Source organism: Molossus molossus, unplaced genomic scaffold, assembly GCF_014108415.1.
Source record: "Molossus molossus isolate mMolMol1 unplaced genomic scaffold, mMolMol1.p scaffold_m16_p_3, whole genome shotgun sequence".
NCBI classification, from domain to species: Eukaryota; Metazoa; Chordata; class Mammalia; order Chiroptera; family Molossidae; genus Molossus; species Molossus molossus.
Window position 1 is genome coordinate 51,720,977 of NW_023425366.1, and position 20,096 is coordinate 51,741,072.

General features: G+C 41.4%; 1 protein-coding gene across 2 annotated transcripts in view; it reads left to right on the top strand.

The window, feature by feature from the left end:
* The window catches only part of IQGAP2 (IQ motif containing GTPase activating protein 2), a 303,569-nt gene extending 286,064 nt beyond the window's left edge, over positions 1-17,505 (top strand). For both annotated transcript variants that reach the window (XM_036278805.1, XM_036278806.1), the window contains exons 31-36: positions 2,022-2,109; positions 4,996-5,208; positions 6,852-7,012; positions 8,844-8,981; positions 10,240-10,348; positions 16,662-17,505. In XM_036278805.1, coding sequence (XP_036134698.1) covers positions 2,022-2,109; positions 4,996-5,208; positions 6,852-7,012; positions 8,844-8,981; positions 10,240-10,348; positions 16,662-16,775 — 823 coding nt within the window. In that variant the 3' untranslated portion in view covers positions 16,776-17,505. The remainder of the gene's footprint in view (positions 1-2,021; positions 2,110-4,995; positions 5,209-6,851; positions 7,013-8,843; positions 8,982-10,239; positions 10,349-16,661) is intronic.
* The last annotated feature ends 2,591 nt before the right edge of the window (positions 17,506-20,096 follow it).

Consider the following 20,096-nt stretch of genomic DNA (forward strand, 5'->3'; position numbering starts at 1 on the left):
GGCTGCCGTTTTGGGCAGCCCAGTTTTCGTGCTTATGTGAGTGCTTGTCACATGTCAGACCCCAGTGAAAGGCTTTCCATACATCTTTTCATTCAATCCTTGCATCAGTTCTCAGGGAGATTCCCATTATATCAATTTTTAAAAACACAGGGATTATGTAATTTGCACAAGCACATACAACTCGTGAGCCACAGGAGCCCCAATTTGACCTCAGATCCATCCGATCCCAACGTTCTTAGCCATCAGGCGTACTGCAAGGGAGCAGTGAGTTCCCCGTCGGGAAGCCGATGGCTACTTACATGTAAGATGTCTGGGGTAGAACTTGGACAGTGGATTCCACAGGCCTGACGTAAAGCAGCATTCCCAGGAAAGAGAAGGCTGTATGGGCAGCTTATCTTCCAGCAACTCCTGACCAAATAAACATTGGTTGACTCTGGCGGGGCATGCTTGAGTGGCCCCAGTCATTTTGGGCATAGATAGCTTCTCTAAAGGGGTGAGCTGGGAGTTTCCTGGAAGCATGTATCATGAGCAGTTCCTAGAATATTATTTCAAATAAGAAATGTCACTGTTTGTGTTTTTAAAATCATCCAAAGCTTTTATTTTTAACTCGATGTTCCTGTTTAATACGTTTATGATGTGGGGAGGAAACGATCCTTGGCTCGCGAAGACACAGCAGCCTTAGGAACATCTCCCACGTGGCTGAGGTTAGCTGGGTGCCCACCTTTGACTCTTGCTGCGTTTATCTGCACGTTCCCAGACAGCACATACATCCCAGCAGGGAAGGGTCATGGGCCAGAGCAAACGGCTGTGATCATTCTTCTCCGACAGACTTACAATAAGTAAGAAAAGAGAAAAATGATGTTTACAGATGGTCTGTTGGATTCCATTCTATTTTCAAAAACAACATGTTTGGAATCAACTTGGAGGGTTTCCTCTCTCGCTTGGGAGCAGTTGCCCTGATGCTTCAGAACGTGCACATTGTTGTGTGTGCGTTTTCTAATTTCCACGCTTGTGAACGTTTCCTGCTGCAGTTGAAAAAGAAAGTCATCATCCAGTGAGACCATGTAATGCCTTTGGAAGAACCGAGGTTAAGTGCAACAACCGGACTTCGATAAAAGTGAAACTTCAGGCAGTGATTAGGCCGGTTTGTAACTTCAGGCAACTTCTGTTTGTTTCCTTTTTTGGGAAGGAAAGCTAAACCCAGTTATACTGTTTCCACTTACGTAAAACTGAGCAAACTTGACCATTTGCCTTGTATGTTAAAATCTCTTTACACAGCTACATAACCTGGTCTTGAATTAGGAAGAGGTGGCTGAGTACATGAAGAGCACATATGGAAAAATGCATGGTTTTAGCACTTCCAGAGGAATTTTCCAGCTCTTCACTTTTTACTGAGCAGTTCTTCCATTCTCTAGCACCTGAAGACAAGGGCCCAAGCCGGTCTGTTAGTTCCTCCACCAGACTGGAGGTTCTTAAACACCCAACTGCTGTGTGGACCAGCAGCCAGGCCTCCCCGGCCCACACAGGACGTCCGCTCACACCCGCCTTCACACGGTTTCAGAACTGCCTCAGAGCAGGAGATAACACTTGGCCTGTCCTCTAAAGTCTTGTGATGTATTAAACAAGCTCAGAAGTTTGAATGTTATTAAGTCAGGAAAGGGGGATATTAGATAGCATTCCTGCACCCTCTCTAGGCACCAAATCAGCAGCACTTTTTCCTCCTGCTCAACAAAAAGTAGTCTCAGTGTACAAAGTAGGAAAAGTATTTAGATAAGGAATCTCATGGCATTCTTGTACCCGTGTTGCTGATCAAGTATACCCAGACTTCCACTGCCAAGCATTCACGAACTTTCCGGAACCTTTGCGTAGATGCGGTGAATTTCTGCAAGACTGTGTTATTTTAAGGGATTATCCTCGAAGCTTTATTTCTGTATATGTTGTGCACTCCCTTAGGAGAAGCAGATTTCTGTACATTAGGAATGCTGTCTGAAAGTCTGTCTCTTCTTTCTCTCTTTTGAAAGGACAAAGAAACTGATCATCGATGTGATCCGGAACCAACCAGGCAACACGTTGACAGAAATCTTAGAGACGCCAGCAACTACACAACAGGTAATTGGCCTTTGAGTATAAAATAGTAAGTACCATAGATATGAGTTGATTTTATTAATCTTTGTGCAAATGTTTACTGTTAGAGCAACTATATCTGACATGGTTTGGAAATAAATAATTTTATCTATTACTCTGGCCAACTGAGTTCAGCTATATATAAAATCCATATAGAGTATCAATAGGAATGAAATAGGAAATGCCATGCTGAATTTAGGCTGAATGTGGCTTTGCCCTGGACTAGGAAGAGAGCTCTGGGTCTTTCAAAGCTTCTGAATGTTCATCATAAACTAGCAGTCCGTGGATGCCGTCTCTCTTGGCCTGCCGGGGGTCGGCGCAATGCAATGAACCACAAGCACACGCTGGTGGGAGTGAGGGGGGGTCATCGCAAGGGAGCAAAATGCTCCAGATCTCTGGATGCAGCCCAATTTATTTGCGAAGTGGTTCCCAGGTTATATGTTGATTTAGGTAATTATTTCCTTGAGATGGCACCTCTGCTGGCCATACAGCCAAGCCCAGTCTCTAGCTTTTTACAGCAAAGGGACATCAAAGATATAAAATGAAGAGAGATCAAAGATATAAAATAACAAACCATTCACCAACCACGCCTGGGCTTCCACAGCCCGTTATCCTCTCAGGGCCAGCTTCCAACCCTTTGACATGCAAATCTACAAACAAAACATTCAGTTCCAAACAGGGTGGTCTCCCTGCCCTCCAGGCAAACCTGTCTGTCCACGCACACTTTGATCCTAGGCTGGCCAGGTCGAGAATGCATATCACAAGGGTACATTTTGTTCATCCACCAAACCCCCATCCCTACAGTGGATGGGCAGATAAGTCAGTTAAGAGGTAGCTGTAGTCAACAGGGTGTAGAAAAATACCTTTCATATTTTATATTTGCTAACTTGAAGAAGTGTCTCACATTAAAACTTTTTCAAATGCTTCAGAAGCGAATGTCTTGAGTCTGTTGGGTCAGAGCACCATTATCCTGGTGTAAATAATGACGTGTCATAACAATCTTACATTGAACTCTTTATCGGCATCTTTTAAAATGCATTATTGTTTAGTTCTGAATTAATTACAGTGTTATTGCTTTAGTATCAATAATTGCCACTCCCTAAGCAAACGTTAACAAAATTATCTAATTAGTTACTTCTTAGAAGAACTACACATAATTTTCCTGAATCATTCTTAACTACATTGGTTGCCAAGAAATCATTCTGTCACGGTTTTTAATTTTTAAAATATAAAATAAAATTAAGTTATCCGATGTTTGTTAAAGTGTACATCTTTTTTTAAACAATGTAGGTAGAATATCCTACTAATTTGCTGTGAGAATTTTAGTCCTTATTGATATTTCATTTTTTCCCAAATGTAGCATAGTCGCTAAGAATACTAACTTTCAAGGTCAAGTATATCCCTGTACCCTCCTAACTATGTAACCCTTGGCACATGGAAATATTTCCGTGCCTCAGTTTCCTCAACTGTAAAATAGGAAGAAGAATAACTTTACCCAATTCACAGACAACAATAAATGACTTAAAACATGTTTAAATGCCCTGGCCGGTTTGGCTCAGCGGTTAGAGCGTCGGCCTGCGGTCTGGAGAGACCCGGGTTCGGTTCCCGCTAAGGGCACGTACTTCGGTTGCAGTTTGTCCCCGGCCCTGGTTGATCGTGCGGGTGGCAGCCACTCGATGTGTCCCTTCACATCAATGTTTTTCTCTCTCTCTCCCTTCCTCTCTCTCCCTCCCACTCTATCTGTACAAAAAATGGAAAAATATCCTCAGGTGAGGATAAAAAAAAAAAAAAACATGTTTAAAAGGGTAGAATAATATCTGGCACATATTAAGTGCTCAATTACATTGGTTGCCACTGCTCCTATTGTTGGTTACTGCTGACCTAGTAAACTGTTCCTGTGTCCATAAAGTTGACCTGTCCTTTGGGTGTCTAATACCATGTGTATCCTTTGGCTGTATCTATTATGTCAATCAGTTGTCTAGTACAATGAAATAGGAAGATCACCAGTCCCTTTTATTTATTTCTGTTTTTTTTAACAGACTATCCAAATTGCATTCATTCATTTACTTGTCATTTATTTGGGAACTTACTACGTGCTAGAATAATTTCATTCTCTTTAGTTCAAAGAAACCCTGTAGGTTTTTCAGAGATAGACGTTTGAGGTTGATTCTCTTTTTCTGATTGCCTTCTTGGCTTATGAATCTCCACAGATAGGGTGATATGTGAGAATTTAGCTTAATTCTGCACGTTCAGGGTTTTCCCAGCCATGTTTTGTTTGTTTGTTAAAATATTTTTTCTTTATTGATTTTAGAGAGAAAGGAAGGGGGAGAGAGAGACAGAAACATCAATGGGAGAGAACATTGATTAGCCACCTCCTGCATGCCCCCCACTGGGGGTCGGGCCCACAACCTGGGCATGTGCCCTGACCAGGAATCAAATTGGCGACCTCTTGGTGCATGGGTCGACCCTCAACCACTGAGCCATACCAGCCGGGCGGCCATGTTTTTTTAATGGATAATCTAGTTTTAATTTCCTCAACTGGACTATCCAGGAATTGAAATTCTTCCATCCAGGGAATTACAAATATCAGTCATCTGTTGTACAGTGTCCATTACTAGGGTGATCGGTCACCTTAGCAGTCAAGTAGTTATTGGAATTTTGCCCCCAGAAGGCCTGCCACCACTGCTGTTTCTCAAAAAGATGAGTCATTCCTTCCCAAAGACCGACTTCAAAACCCATGAAGAACACATTCTGGTCTTTGGACTTTGGCTTGAGAACTTCTTTCATTTTGATGTTCACTTGCCTTGTGCAGGTTCTAAATCTGTGAGATTAGGCTATCAGAGAAAAAACATCTTGATGCTCCCTTTTCAGGAAAGGGATCATGCCTCGGACATGGAGAGCCGGGCGATGAAAGATTCCAAGACTCCAGAAGAAATGAAGGAGAGTCAGGCTGTGGCCGAAGACGCTCAGCTGCCCCTGGAGCAGAAGAAGAGGAAAGTCCAGAGGAATCTTCGGACATTGGAACAGATGGGACACGTGTCATCCAAAAATAAATACCAAGACATTCTCAATGAGATCGCCAAGGTTTTTGGAAATAATATTCTTTCTTTACTTAGCAGACATTTGTTGATCATTGGTCACAATCTGTGAGGTGATGTGGCGTTAGGGATTCATATTTGTATATGCCATGGTCAGGACTACAGATTGTCAAAGGTTTCAGAGCAGTTGATGACTTTTAATAGAGAATGATCACAATTCCCCCAAGTCATTAGAGGAGGTGGCGCACACCAGAAATAAGTGATCAGGAAATATAATAGACAAGTTTCATCTATACCTTTAAGCAGTACCTACTGGTTTTACAAATGATACTTTTAGGTGAGTTCTTTCTTGAGTTGTTAGTTGTCCAATTGCCCACTTGCTCCCCAGACCTGCTGCTGAGATGGTAACTCTGTGTCACTGAGAATTTGCCTCTAAGTGCAGTTCTAACTTACAGGTTAGTTTCTGTCTTCCCCATATTTTTACAGTTGAGAAACTTCCTGAGAAAGGCTCTCAAATAATGCAAGGAAACGTCACAGGAACTGGCTGAGGTCTGTTTGCCAAGGATAAGGAGTATTTGGTTTCAAAGGATATTCGTGTTCAAGGAACACTTCATTCTTTTTATCCAAACACAATCATTAAAATGGGTCTGGAGGGTAAAGGCAGTTACGTGATCAGAAAAAAAAAATTAATTTTTTACCTCCGGGAGGGGAGTGCTGTCATGCTGTCATGGAACGTCATGGTCATTTCCAGAGGAGGCCATTCTCCCTCGCCCGAATGACTCGAGGGAAGCAGCATTTCTTTCTGCAGCGCTGGGCTGGAAAATACTTCTCTTTGGGAATATGTATTAGAGAAATTGAAATGTTTACCTTAAAAAAAAAGCTATCTTGAAGACAGCCACCAAAAGATTCTATTGAGTGAAGAATTCTTACTTAAGAAGGGTGTGTCTTTGGATTACTAGGAGAATGTTTTTCATTTGTCCACAACAGAAAAAAAAAGTATTAAACAGGCACCATTTTCTTAAATAAAGCATTTTCACTATTGACCAACTAGAATAACAAAAAAGCTTGAAGAAGCTTATGTCTGTAAATTTAAATGTAGCATAGCTCTCTGGGAGTTGTGAGTAGCTTGGACAACTTTATATTCTAGGAACTCGACTGAAATCCAAGTAAGAGTTCGGTAGTTATCAATGTTGAATGTTTTCAGTCTTGAGAGGCCAGTAGTTTTTGCAAACCTTGAGAGAAGTTCCCAAATTTAAAATTTTTACTTATTTCTAAAATGAATACAGTGATTACATATAAACCTTTCCCGCGTCAAGTATCCTTCCAAGTGGAATATTTGAAATATCCCGAAGAAATTGCTTGTCTCCTGCTAAAGTCCTACTTGTGCCCTTTTTACAACACTATTTTTCCTTAAATTAATTGTATGGTTATTCTGAAATTGCTTCTTTGCTTTTCCACCAAGAAAAAATAAATGAAGTTTAGCAACCCTCTTAAAGTGAAATGTGGGCACTTGCCAGTTCTGCAGTGAAGAGGAGAGGGGGTGAGGGATTAGAACAAGGTGACTGAGATGCACAAGTTAAGTCACAAATAGTGATCTGATACTTGATATTCTTCTTGTCTCAAATTGGCAAGATTGTAGATCACACGCCTGCTTCAGCCTCGGATCATAGCCTTGACTTGTTGTTTCAGGATATTCGGAATCAAAGAATCTATCGTAAGCTTCGAAAAGCTGAACTGGCAAAACTTCAGCAGACCTTGAAAGCACTGAACGAGAAGGCAGCGTTTTACGAAGAGCAAGTTAACTATTATGACACCTACATAAAGACTTGCTTAGACAACTTAAAAATAAAGTAAGTCAAAATAATCTATTCATATGCAATGTCATGATTTATATGGGGTATTAATTCTTTGACAATCCTGGGCTGTTGGGTTGGGTTTGGAAGCAACTCTTTGCTTTGCTTTATAACCAGAAACTAGAGTTTGAATTTTATGATTTGCCACTGTGAACTAAGAAGTCAGGGCTGCATTTAGAAACACTGTAATTCCCCATCAGCATAATTTCAAACCTGAAATTAAAGTAGCTTAGCTTTAACACTTGGGGAAGAACTTTCATCATTTCTTTTGTCTTTTTTAGTCAAAGATGTCTTTTAAGCTCTATTATTTAAAAAAAAAAACAGGCTAATCTAGTTTTTAGAATGTTTCCAATAAATAGTATTTTATATTCTTGATGATATTAGATAACGCCAGATATTTGCTAACTGAACAGCAACTTAATGATTTTAAATTGCTTAGTGATTTAAAAAATTATTATTGAGCACTGGCCAGTTTGGCTCAGAGGTTAGAGCGTCGGCCCCCATACCAAAGAGTCTCAGGCTTGATTCTGGTCAAGGGCACGTACTTTGGTTGCAGTTCAGTCCCTGGCCCTGGTCAGGGTCGTGTGGGAGGCAACAAATCCATATGTCTCTCTTATATCTATGTTTCTCTCCCTCTCCCTCTCTCTCTCCCTGTCCCTCTCTCCCTCACACTCTATCTGAAGATAAATGGAAAAATATCCTCGGATGAGGATTAAAAAAAAAATTTATTGACACAAAAGACAAAATTTGGCAGCTCTCTCTTACCCATTAGCATGCATAGTATAGATTTTTCGATATGCAGTCTAGCCACTTTTAATGAGTATTATTTGTTCATAATTATCTTATCATTAGACTGAGGTCAATACTAATCAAATTTTAATTACCCTTTTAAATAGGTAATACAATATTTTTATGTAATGCTTGTTGTCAGCTCGACAGAAGGAAATGGTGCTATAGGGGAAACTCTATTGCATTAATCTTAGATTTGATTAAGGGAAATAACCAAATATCAACATTTGTCTGGGCCCCACTAGTTCTGAATTTTAATTCATTTGCTTGTGGCCTCTAAATTACTTTTACTCTATTCCTGGAAGGAAAGAGTTGGTCAAACTGATATTCGGTGGAAACAATGAAGGTTTTGGAAATGTTAGAGGTTTTGTGTGTTCGTTGCACACTATTTGAGACTTCAGTTTGAATTACAGCCTAAACTACTCGAAGACATTTACAGGCTCCGCAGTCAAGTGAGCTGGCGTTGAGTCCTGGTTCTCTTCCGCTGTGACCCAGAGCCTGTCCCATGGGCTTCCGGAGCCTCAGTGTCACGTCGGAAGGCGAGCTAAGGAGTGCCAGCCGCCAGCACTGTGATGAGAGCAAAACGAAATAACACAAAGAAAGGAATCTTGTTTCAAAGCACTGTGGAAATGTTAATTTTGTAAATGTGAGGCCATATTTATAAAGTGCTGCGAACAGTGGCTACATAGAATTTGTTCAACGAACTAAAGCAGCCCTCGTGACCCCTGCACTCGGAGCACGCAGCCTGACTGCACCAGAGCTGCTTGCAAAGGACTTGCCATGGCACCGAGTTCGACGTGGCTGAAAAAATAGAGTGCACGTTTTACGAAAAATATTAGTCTGTAATTCAAACTTCAGTGACTTTGAAAACAGCTTTCCCTTAAGCAGTTCATAGCGAGGTTTCCTGCAGGGGGGAAATTGTCACCTACTGTCAGGGGGACCAGGTCTGCACAGTGGTGTACACCCTGCGCGTGGTTATTGCACTAACAGCAACATCTGAGTTTGCCATCGTGACGACAGTTTGTTCTTATTGTGCTAGAAATTGCCGGAGATCGATTAAATTAGACGGGAAAGGAGAAAGCAAGGGGATGAAGAGAGCGAAGCCGGTGAAGTACACCGCTGCAAAGCTGCATGAGAAGGGCGTGCTGCTGAGCATTGACGACCTGCAGACAAACCAGTGAGTGTGACCTGAAATCGGCACAGAATGCACGCCCTCTGATTGCTCCCACCGCATCTCACTCGCATGCCTGTTTCCCGTGGCCTTTGAAGAGAGCTTCGTTCGGCCTGTCAAGGCTTACCCTTGATTACAGATGCCGGGGACATACGTGTGTGTGGTCGTCTCTAGTGTTCCCATCAGGCCTTGAGCACCTGGTGGGTCGTATGAAGGGCTGATCGAGTGGTTGAGTTTCCCGTGGCCTGAACCAGTGCGTCTGGATTTGCCAGCCTCCCTGTTCCCTCCGAAAGAATGGAGTCATAGCAGTGAGAATAAGGCTGCCTTTTGGTCTTGATAGATGAGATTATTAACAACTGAAAAATAGTACATTTCTAATTTCAAAGCCTGGGTCGGGCGGTCCAGCCTGTGCTGTTAGGGTGTACATTTAGGGTGAAAACCACACCCTCCCCTGCAGCCCCAGGCCAGGTGCCATTGGGTTCTCCATTCTAAAGGGACCTGAAAAGCAACAAATGAACAAACAAGACAAACAAAAACTCACAGACACAGATAATAGTCACACTGTGTTTCAGAAGGGAAAGGGGGTGGGAGGGGTCAAACGTGGTGAGGGAAGGGGAGTTGACTTTGGGTGGTGAACACAATGCAATATGCAGATCATGTATTATAGACTAGTACACTTATAATTTCATTAACCAATGTCACCCCAATAAACTTAATTTAAAAATATAAATAAATAAAGGGACCACAAGCCCGGTGCCCCATCACTCCTTGTCCTTTGTCTGGGGGAAGCCAGATCCACTATTGTCTGACTCCTCCCACCGTCCTTCAGGACCTGCCTTCTGTTGTTTCTCCCATCAAACCTACTCCTGACTACACCAACTCAGAGAAAATGCTTCTTCCTCTTTCGAATTCCTATAAAACTTACCTGGCCTGTTGGTGGTAGAAATCAATATTTAATTTTCATATTCTGTGAATCTCACGTATTTACAACTATATTTTATCCTCTTTAAGAGCAAGGACCACATTTTGCACATCTTTTGTCATAAAGCACCTACTTCAGGGCTCTGTGAGTCACAGAACTCAACAGGCGCTATCAACTGTTGTTTTAGTGAGCAGAGTCGGGGAGAGGACGGGAGGTTTTGGGTGATGTTCCTTAGGGTTAGACCCTTCACTAAGGATGGCAACTTAGGATTCCATTCGTCTGTTTCGGCTTTAACGTGTATACTTGTGGTTCCACATGTGTGAATGTCCCTTTCTTCACTAGGTTTAAAAATGTTACATTTGATATCATATCTACTGAAGATGTGGGCATCTTTGATGTCAAATCCAAATTCCTGGGTGTGGAGATGGAGAAGGTGCAGCTCAATATTCAGGTAAGCAGGGATTTCTGCAAACAGGGTGAGTTTTATAGTGTGGGTCCTTTGTGGCTTCTTGGCTTGCACCCTCCGTGACGGCAAGTTCAACGAAGAAAGCCAATGTAAGTCTTATTTGCCAATAGTAGCTCTTGATGCATTGATTATTTTTTAAAAGCTATGATTTTTCAAATTATTGGAACTTACAATGCTTTTAGATGGAAAAGCTATAGCAGTTAGTTTTTCTTAGCCATGTTTCCATTTTGAAGCTTAGAGAAAAGAATAATATGAAATTATTCAGAGCTACTAGGTAGAGGCGGGGAATTTCCTTGTATTAGGAACTTGTATTTCTTTCTAAGACTGTGTATGCCCGAGATTGGAGCTTTCCCAATTGCATGTATCCTCTTTCCTCCTTCCTGGAGTGTTATTTACATGTTTCTCAAATCTATTTGTTAAGTGTTTAGGATCATATTATCGAAAGACATTGTGTAAAACAGATAACTGTAAATAGAAAAAAATGGAGTTTGCAGTCTGAATTATTGCTATTTTCTCATAAGAACTACATTTAAGCCAAATATACTTGAACAGAAACTGAGAAACCCACTTTTTGTGCCCCCCCATCAAAAAAAAAAAAAAAATGACAGGAGAGTACAATCAAATGTTTAAGTTCATTACTCCCAACTTCTTAATCCTTAGCACCCAATCAATTTAGAGAAGTAATTGAGTTTTTCTTCTTTTGTAAGAGTTTTTAAATGTCAGCAACAACTACTGCCTGGGTCCCAAACTACTTGTAAAATGGTTTCAGGTATTCTGCACAAAGCATCTCAACAAGCCACTGGGCATGACGTAAGTTCCAGCCTCGCCGCCCGCTCAGCCCGTCGCTGAGAGCCCAGAAATTATCTCCTCTCCCGGGAGCGGATGCAGGGCCCTTCTTTTCTATCTAGCCCTCCTTGTAACTTAAAACGAAAATGGCAGCTAAATGGGCATGATAAAAACATGGAGATAATGGAGTAAATTAGAATCTAGAGAGAAAAATCAAACATATTATGTAATTATGAAAAGTATACTTAAATAAACAGTATTGTTTCCTAACTGAATTTAAATATCACTACATGTATCCATCTAACAATTTAACTGAAAGCCTTGAGTTACTGTATGTAACACTTTGACAAATATAGGAAAAGAAAAGAACGTGCTTTTGGCGATGCACCTTGGTTAGTGATTCTTCTCCAGAGGTGGCAGACGTACCATGTGATTGCCAGGAAGGAAATGACCCAAGACCAGTCAATATCAACTGGACAGATGAATGCCACGTGAACAGGAGACACCTGTTTAGAGAGGCCTCAGAAATTCCATGCGACTTCCTTTCAATATTGGTGCAAATATCAAGCTTCACTTGCTCCTTTGTTAAGGATTTGGTATGCAGTGGGATTAGCTGTTCATACCATATGTTTATACACATAATTGATTGTGAAATGTTACTCCTTCACTGTATGCAGATGGCTAATAAGCCCAAGTTTCTTAACATCATTACCATGTCATCAAGACCAGCTACAGGATTTGCAGGGCTCAATGGCAAAATGAAAATGCAGAGCCCCTTATTCATTGAGATCATTGAGAATGTCAAGATGATGACAGCAGAGCATTAAACTAAGTGCAGGGCCCTTCTGATGATGAGACCTGCACAGGTTGAATGCCCAAGGAGCTGGCTTTGCATATAAAAACTGTCAGGCATAAAGTCAGACTTCAATTTATATATATCTTTCAGACAATTACATTATCAAGTGAATTACCAAAGAGCAACATGCAACATGATGGCCAGGTCTTTAGTGTGAGTCAAGGACTGGAAACAGGACAGAAGTTTCTAAGAGATCTAAGGAAGATGCCTTCTAGCATTGTATCTAGGTTTTCTTCAACCCACTCTTCCCTTAGTTCCTAAAGATTACATCCTAATTATATCCTGTAGCTGTAGGCCAAGTACATAACAGGAGGATACGACTGACTCACATGAAGATGTTCTGCTTGCACAAATAATGCCCTGTGCTTATTGAGGACTGCAGGGTTGACATTCTACCTTTCCCAGTTGAAGAACGAGGTTTGGAGAGCTGGTTATGGAAGGGGCAGCTGGAGTCCATGTCTTCATAGCTCTGCCCCACTGCCTCTGTCACAGGTTCCAGCCGGTCCTGACACGGCAAGGATGGCTTACAAAGGGTTTGCAGATACCTTGATCAGATGCCCAGCAATACTGCTGTGAGGTTAACAGTGTTATCCTCAATTTACACACAAGGAAACAGAACTTCGGAGAGGTTAGGTGATGCTGCAAGATCACAAGAGAGCAAATGTTGGAGCTAAGACTACAATCTGGCCTTCCAGTCGCAACTGTGGTTATATTTTCTCTATTCCCCACCTGGGGGCCCAGCTAATAATGCATATGCCATTCCTTCTCAACTTAACTATATTGGTTTCTTTTCTAAGAGACTTGGATTAACAGACATTGCCTTTCCTAAAGGAAAAGTGAATCTCCAGTACTCTTTAATAGATAAAAGCATTCTTGATGAAAGAACTTCAATTCCCTATGGCATTTCTGTCCCAGAAGCATGTCTAAATAATGTAAGGGTTTAGTTGAGTGCGGTTGTAGGTAATTGAGGAAGTAGAAGAAGAATTAGCAAGAGCCAGGTTCTCTCAAAAAATGATTTCGACTTCAGCAGATGGTCTTCCTTAATATAGATATAAGGCATTATCACTAAGAACCAAGAAATTTCCAGAGCTAGAAATAAGAAAACAAGACCTGGATATTAGTCTAGGGCAGTTCAGGAATGATATCTTCTATTTGGGAAAGGTCTCTTGTCCTGTGTTGTTGTGAAATGTTACTGCTTAGTCTCGTGCATATGGCTGGTGTGACTCAGTTATGAATTTTAGCAGATGAGTTTATTTTCTTTGTTATCTGGTGGCAAGAGAACACGGAAAGATGGACTGACTTGGGAATGAGGGCTGCTTCTCAGTATAGGAACAGAAGTAGGCTAGGTCAGAAGGAGTTGCTTTGTACAGTGGTTCCAAATTCAGCACACAACTTCACCCCATTTGTACATATTTTTTTATAAGGTATACTTGTTCCTATCACTATACTCAAAACATACTTTATAAAATATACAAAATTTAAATGTTTCAAAGGTGAGAAAAATTGCCCTGGCCGGTTTTGTTCAGTGGTTAGGGCATTGGCCCTCGGACCAGAGTTGCAGGTTTGATTTCAGTCAAGGGCATGTATCTCAGTTTTGGTTCGGTCCTCGGCCCTAGTCAGGGTCCTACGGGAGGCAACCAATCAATGTGTCTCTCTCACATTGATTCTCTCTCTCTCTCTCTCTCTCTCTCTTTCTCCCTCCCTCCCACCCTCCCACTGTATCTGAAAATCAATGGAAAAATATCCTCAGGTGAGGATTAAAAACAGGTGAGAAAAATAAAAATAAATAGTTATAATAGTCTTTTTGCTCCCCAACAGATTGTCTTGCTCATTTCACTTTTTTAATTAATTTATTTTTGTTACAGATGGTTCTCCTTTTTCCCCCATTGACACCCTCCTCCCGATCCTGCCCCCTGCACTTTTTTTAATTAATGAATTAATTAATTTATTTTGTTACAGATATCCCTCCTTTTTCCCCCATTGACAACCTCCTGCCCACTCCCATCCCGCCCCCACCTTCACAGTATTGTTGTCTGCGTCCATTGGTCGCACGAATGTGCATATAAGTTCTTTGGTTTGCCTCTTCCCACCGTCCCATGCCCCTAACCCCCGTCCCTCTGAGGTTTGTCAGTCTGTTCCCTACTTCCATGTCTCTTCTGGATCTATTTTGTTAATCAGCTTATTTTGTTCACTATATTCCACAAATAGGTGAAATCACGTGGTACTTGTCTTTCTCTGACTGGCTTATTTCGCTTAGCATAATGTTCTCCAGGTCCCTCCATGTTGTCCCAAAGGGTAAGAGATCTTTCTTACAGCTGCATAGTATTCTATTGTGTAAATGTACTACAGCTTTTTTTTAAATCCTCACTCGAGGATATTTTTTCATTCATCTTCAGATAGAGTGGGAGAGAGGGAAAGAGAGAGAAAGAAACATCAACCTGAGAGAGACACATGAATTGGCTGCCTACCGAACGACCCTGACCGAGGCCAGGGACTGAACCGCAATCGAGGTACGTGCCCTTGACCGGAGTCGAACCTGGGCTGACACTCTAATCACTGAGCCAAACTGGCCAGGGCTGTACTACAGCTATTTTATCTACTGATGGACACTTGGACTGTTTCTAGATTTTGGCTATTGTAAATATTACTGCTGTGAACATAGGGGTGCATATATTCTTTCTGATCAATGTTTCAGGCTTCTTAGGATATATTCTTAGCAATGGAATCACTGGGTCAAATGGTAGTTCCATTTTTAATTTTTTGAGGGAACTCCATAGTGTTTTCCATAATGGCTGCACCAGTCTGCATTCCCACCAGCAGTGTACTAGAGTCCCCTTTTCTCCACACCCTCGCCAACACTTGTTGTTTGATGATTTGTTGATGGCGGCCATTCTGACAGGTGTGATGTGATACCTCATTGTTGTTTTAATTTGCATCTCTCTGATGATTAGTGATGTTGAGCATTTCTTCATATGTCTCTTGGCCATTTGTATGTCCTGTTTGGAGAGGTGTCTATTTATGTCCTCTGCCCATTTTTTAATTGGATTTTTTGTCTTCCTTTTGTTGAGTTGTTTAAGTACTCTATATATTTTGGGTATTAACCCCTTATCTGATGTATCATTGGCAAATATGTTCTCCCAGGGAGTGGGTTCCCTTTTCATTTTGATGCTGGTTTCTTTGCTGTGCAGAAGCTTTTTAAGTTTGATGTAGTCCCATTTATTAATTTTTTTCTTTGTTTCTCTTGCCTGAGGCAATGTATTCGTGAAAATTCTGTCCACGTGTAATGTCTAAGATTTTGCTGCCTGCATTTTTTTCTAGATTTTTTATAGTTTCATGAGTGACATTTAAGTCTTTTTTCCATTTTGAGTTTATTCTTGTTTATGGTGTAAGTTGGTGGTCTAGCTCCATTTTTTTTTTACATGTAGCTATCCAATTTTCCCAACACCATTTATTAAAGAGGCTGTCTCTACTCCATTGTATGCTCTTGCCACCTTTGTCAAATATTAATTGAGCATAATGTCTTGGGTCAATTTCTGGGTTCTCTGTTCTGTTCCATTGATCTCTATGCCTGGTTTTGTGCTAGTACCTGGCTGTTTTGATTATAATGGCTTTGTAGTATAACCTGATAACCAGAATTGTGGTCCCTCTAACTTAGTTCTTTTTCAAGATTGCTGTGGCTATTCAAGGTCTTTTTTGGTTTCCATATAAACTCTTGGAGTGTTTGTTCTAGATCTGTGAAGTATGTCATTGGTATTTTAATGGGTATTGCATTGAATCTATAGATTGCTTTGGGTAGTATGGACATTTTAATGATGTTAATTCTTCCAGTCCATGAACATGGTATATGCTTTTACTTTCTAATATATTCCTCTAGTTCTTTTTTTGATGTCCTAAAGTTTTCTGACAATAGGTCTTTTACCTCCTTGGTTAAGTTTATTCCTAGGTAATTGGGATAATTGCAATGGTAAATGGGATTATTTTTTTTAGTTTCTCTTTCTATGTGTTCACTATTAGTGTATAAAAATGCCAATGATTTTTGGATGTTGATTTTTCTATCCCTGCTACTTTGCCAAATTCATTGATTAAATCTTGTAGTTTTTTAGTCGATTCTTTAGGGTTTTCTATGTACAATATCATATCATCTGCAAATAATGACAGTTTCACTTCTTTCCTATTTGGATGCCTTTTTCTTCTACTTGTCTGATTGCTGGCTTACTTCAGAAAATACTGCGTTCTAAAGGATATACCCAATCTTGCTGGAACATTTGTTTCAAATTTTGCAATTAAAAATTTAAAATGATAATGATATAGCTGAATTAACTTAATCATAATATTTTGTTTCAGTGGTCTTTATCTATTCTAAAAATCAATTTTATTTCATTTAGGTAAGTAATTCTCAAAGTATGGCACCCAGGCTAACAATATTATCATCATATAGGCACTTGTTAAAATGCAAATTTGGGGGACCCAACAATCTGTGTTCTAACTAGTCTCCATTTTTAACCAGATCATTCTGATACACATTAAAGTATATGAACCCCCACCTAGGTCATTAGGTCACTTGAGTCTCATTTTTGTCAATAAATTCTTCTAGAATGTTTTCTAAATGTGCTAAGTATCAAGTTTGAGATTTAATGGTGTTTCTTATAATTTCAGGATCTACTTGAGATGCAGTATGAAGGAGTAGCTGTAATGAAAATGTTTGATAAGGTTAAAGTGAATGTAAACCTTCTCATATACCTGCTGAATAAGAAATTCTATGGAAAGTGAAGTGCCTGCAGAAATTTCGTGGATTCTCTATCTCCTGGATTGGGAAAAGAATCTGTTTCATATTTTTGTTTTTAAACATGATTGAAATCACTGCTCATAAACGTGTGATTTTTTTTTAAGACCAAAACTGTTCCGAAGAATGTACCCATTGTGCCTTTTTGATAATTTGATACTATAGTAGAATGATACACAAAATGAATTAATGTAAACACTTCCACATGATACTGTGGAATAGGTACTCAGATTTAAAACTTTGAACATTCTGTGATTTGTTTTAAAGTAGGGAGAAAATGAATTTAGCTGACTAGGGACAAATGTATAAACCTATTTTCCTATGAAAAAATTTTAAGTGTCCCATTTGAATAATGTTATTCTTCATAGATTTTATTTAATCTGTGGAGAAATGGAAACCTAATTATTTGTAATGAATTATTTAGACAGGTGCTTAGTTCTAAGTTCTGTCTTCTGGGAGTTATCAATGTTAAAGAGAACTTTTGTGCAATTTAAAATGAAGTTTTTATAAGTAATTGAAAGTGACAGTACAATAATACTTTCTGTATAAAAGTATATATTTTATGTGATTTATTCCTACTAAATGAAGTGCACTAGTGCCTCATGGTAAAGACTCTTGTACCCAGAGCCTTTAAGTGACTAAGAACAACATGAATAGCTATTGTAGGCCCCCACCTCCACCCCTCACAATTTATTTGAATATTTCAATTGTGCCTCTCAATTTTTGTAATGCAATAAAATCAGTATCTAGATGGTTTTTAAATGTATTCTTTGAAAATTGTTTCATGTAAAATAAATGTTATGGAATTACATTAATTTAGCTTTTTAGTTGTCTCAATAAATCCAAACCATTTAGTGGAGAAGATTCTTGGTGTGGCTTATCAGGAAGAGAAATAATACGCCTGTAGATGTACGCATTAGGGTGCAGAGTAAGCTGCTGTGACCAGGAAATCCAAAACCCTGTGGCTGAGACAAGATAGACATTTTTCTCAAATTCAGTAGCTCCAAGGTAAGTGAGCAGGCCGCCAGATTATCCAGGGACCCAGCTCTGTCCTTGTCCCTGATTCCTGGCAGCAGGAAGAGGGAAGGAAGCCCAGCACTTTGTTTCAAGTTACACGTCACACTTCTGTTTACATCCCATTGACCAAATGAAACTTAGTCACGTGGCCACAGCTAGGAGAGGCTGGGAAATAGGGTCTTTACTTGGTAGCCATGTCCCCAATTAAAACCTGTTGTAGAGAGGGCAGTGGTTCTTTATTCAAAGGGAGAATGATTCCTGGGTTGGGGGGGTGGCAGGTCTGTTTGTTTGCTTTTTTTGCTTCTAAAACACTTAGCAATTGAAACAATAACTTGATTTTTATAGAGCTTACTCCTGTATTTTGATATATAGTTGATCATGTTTCCACTGTTACAAAAATGGTCTTTGGTCTGGAAGGTTTCGAGGGTCCATGCTCCCCTGAACTCCACTTTTTAGCAGCTGGAATGTAAAAAGGCAAAACAGACGTTGGGAGCACTCTAGCTACTATGAGGGAAGAAAAATAATTTTCCTTTGGAGGTTCCCTGAGAATATGGGACCACAGGGCAAATTGGGCAGTTGAGGCTTAGATGCTATTCTGGACTAAGGAGGCGGAGGCAGGAGTCTGGGACTTCAAAGGGAAAGTAGACAATTCACAGAGAGATGAGAAAGAGCAAATACTTGGGAAACAGATTCTTGCTGGGGCCACCAGAAACAGTGTGTGTGTGTGGGGGGGGGGCTTGTCACACAGTTGCTAGATTCCTTCACCATTTAGTTCATGTTATGCTAAGGGGATAGCTCCCCTCCTGTGAGGGGGTTTTTCCATCTGAATTCCTTTAGGCAGGTAAGAGGGAAGGTCAAAATGTCTTTTTGAGTCTTTTATTTCTTAAAAATAACCAGCTTAAAATAATCAATGTCATAAAAGGCATATTGCACCGGGTTGGCAGCGGAAACGGCACTGGTGTCTGGTGGAGTCAGGTTAGACCTCGGTCCAGCAACCTTAGTACTTGAGTTCTGGCTAAGAAATAATTCAGAGCCAAGACTCAAAATATAAGAGAAAACTTATTTAGAAAGTCACAGAGATAGAAGTGAGCTGTAGAAGAAATGGCCTCAGGAAACGTTACAGAGGCAAAAGGGCCTTGGAACTTAGGAAAGAGGCAAGGGAGACACCAGGGGGCAGGGGGCGGCCAAAGCCATAGGTGTGCTCCATAGAGACAGCCGCGCTGGGTCCTCAGTCTTGAGGGTGCTTATCTGGAGGTCTCAGGGAAAGGTTCCAATAGAGTAGTCATCAGTCTTCAGGTGTGTCCTTTCAGGGCTGTGGTCTCCACCGATTGGTGCGCCAGAGCAGAGAGTCATCAGTCTCTGCAGCTGGTCCTGAGGCCAGCCATGGTGTTGCTTCTCTGGTTTTGCTACTGGTAGGGCCTGGGAACCTGGCCTGTTGATGATAAAGGCCAGGGTTCAGGACATGACCCTGGAACACGCTACCGTCCCATAAGCATGACACAGCAAAAGCTTAGGCCACCTGCGCCGCGCACCCTGCACACGAGTCCATGGACGCCGCTAGCTGCACGGAATAGAGCTGCTGACCCCTCCTGGTGTCGGCTCCACGTGCTTTCTTGGTATCTCAAGGCCCAGAGCCCCGGTCTCTGACACTTGGCGTAGTCGGCAGGATGAGGTGAGTACCCAAACAACCCTCAGGAACAGCAGGTGGAGGCATGTGCCCCTCCGACCCCCGTCCCCCTGGTAGCCTGTGGCCGGCACCCGATGGCCTGGACGCCACGGAAGATTGGGACGCTGTACGTCCCGGCCTGGCCGAGTGTGGAAGGCTTCGGAGTCCTGGAGCCCAGTGTTCCCAGGCGCACCGCGAGGCTGCGGGGCGGGTCGCCTGGATGTTCCTGTCTGGCGACATGCCAGCCGACATGCCAGCCGAGACATCCAGGACCTTACAAACCCAGTGCAGCAGCTACAGCGGAAGGAGGAGGACTTGGAGCAGTGCCAGGAGGCAGCTGAACGCATGCTCCTTGGTCCACAGAGTCGGGAGAGACAGAGGAACTTTTAGCACCCGGAGGGGTTGGCGGGACCCCCCACACTAGATGTATTTGATGCAGGTCAGAACTTCATTGTCCCAGGGGCTTAGTGCTTAAGGGTTGTTCTCTGCCCCTCCCCTGTGTGTCCCCCTCTAAGAGGTCTAAACCACGTGACTATAAACATGCCACCAGAGGAAAAGTCGGGAGCGTCCTAACCGCATGACCAGTGAAATGCCAGGGAGGAAGGGTTACCTTGGGGGGCAGGTC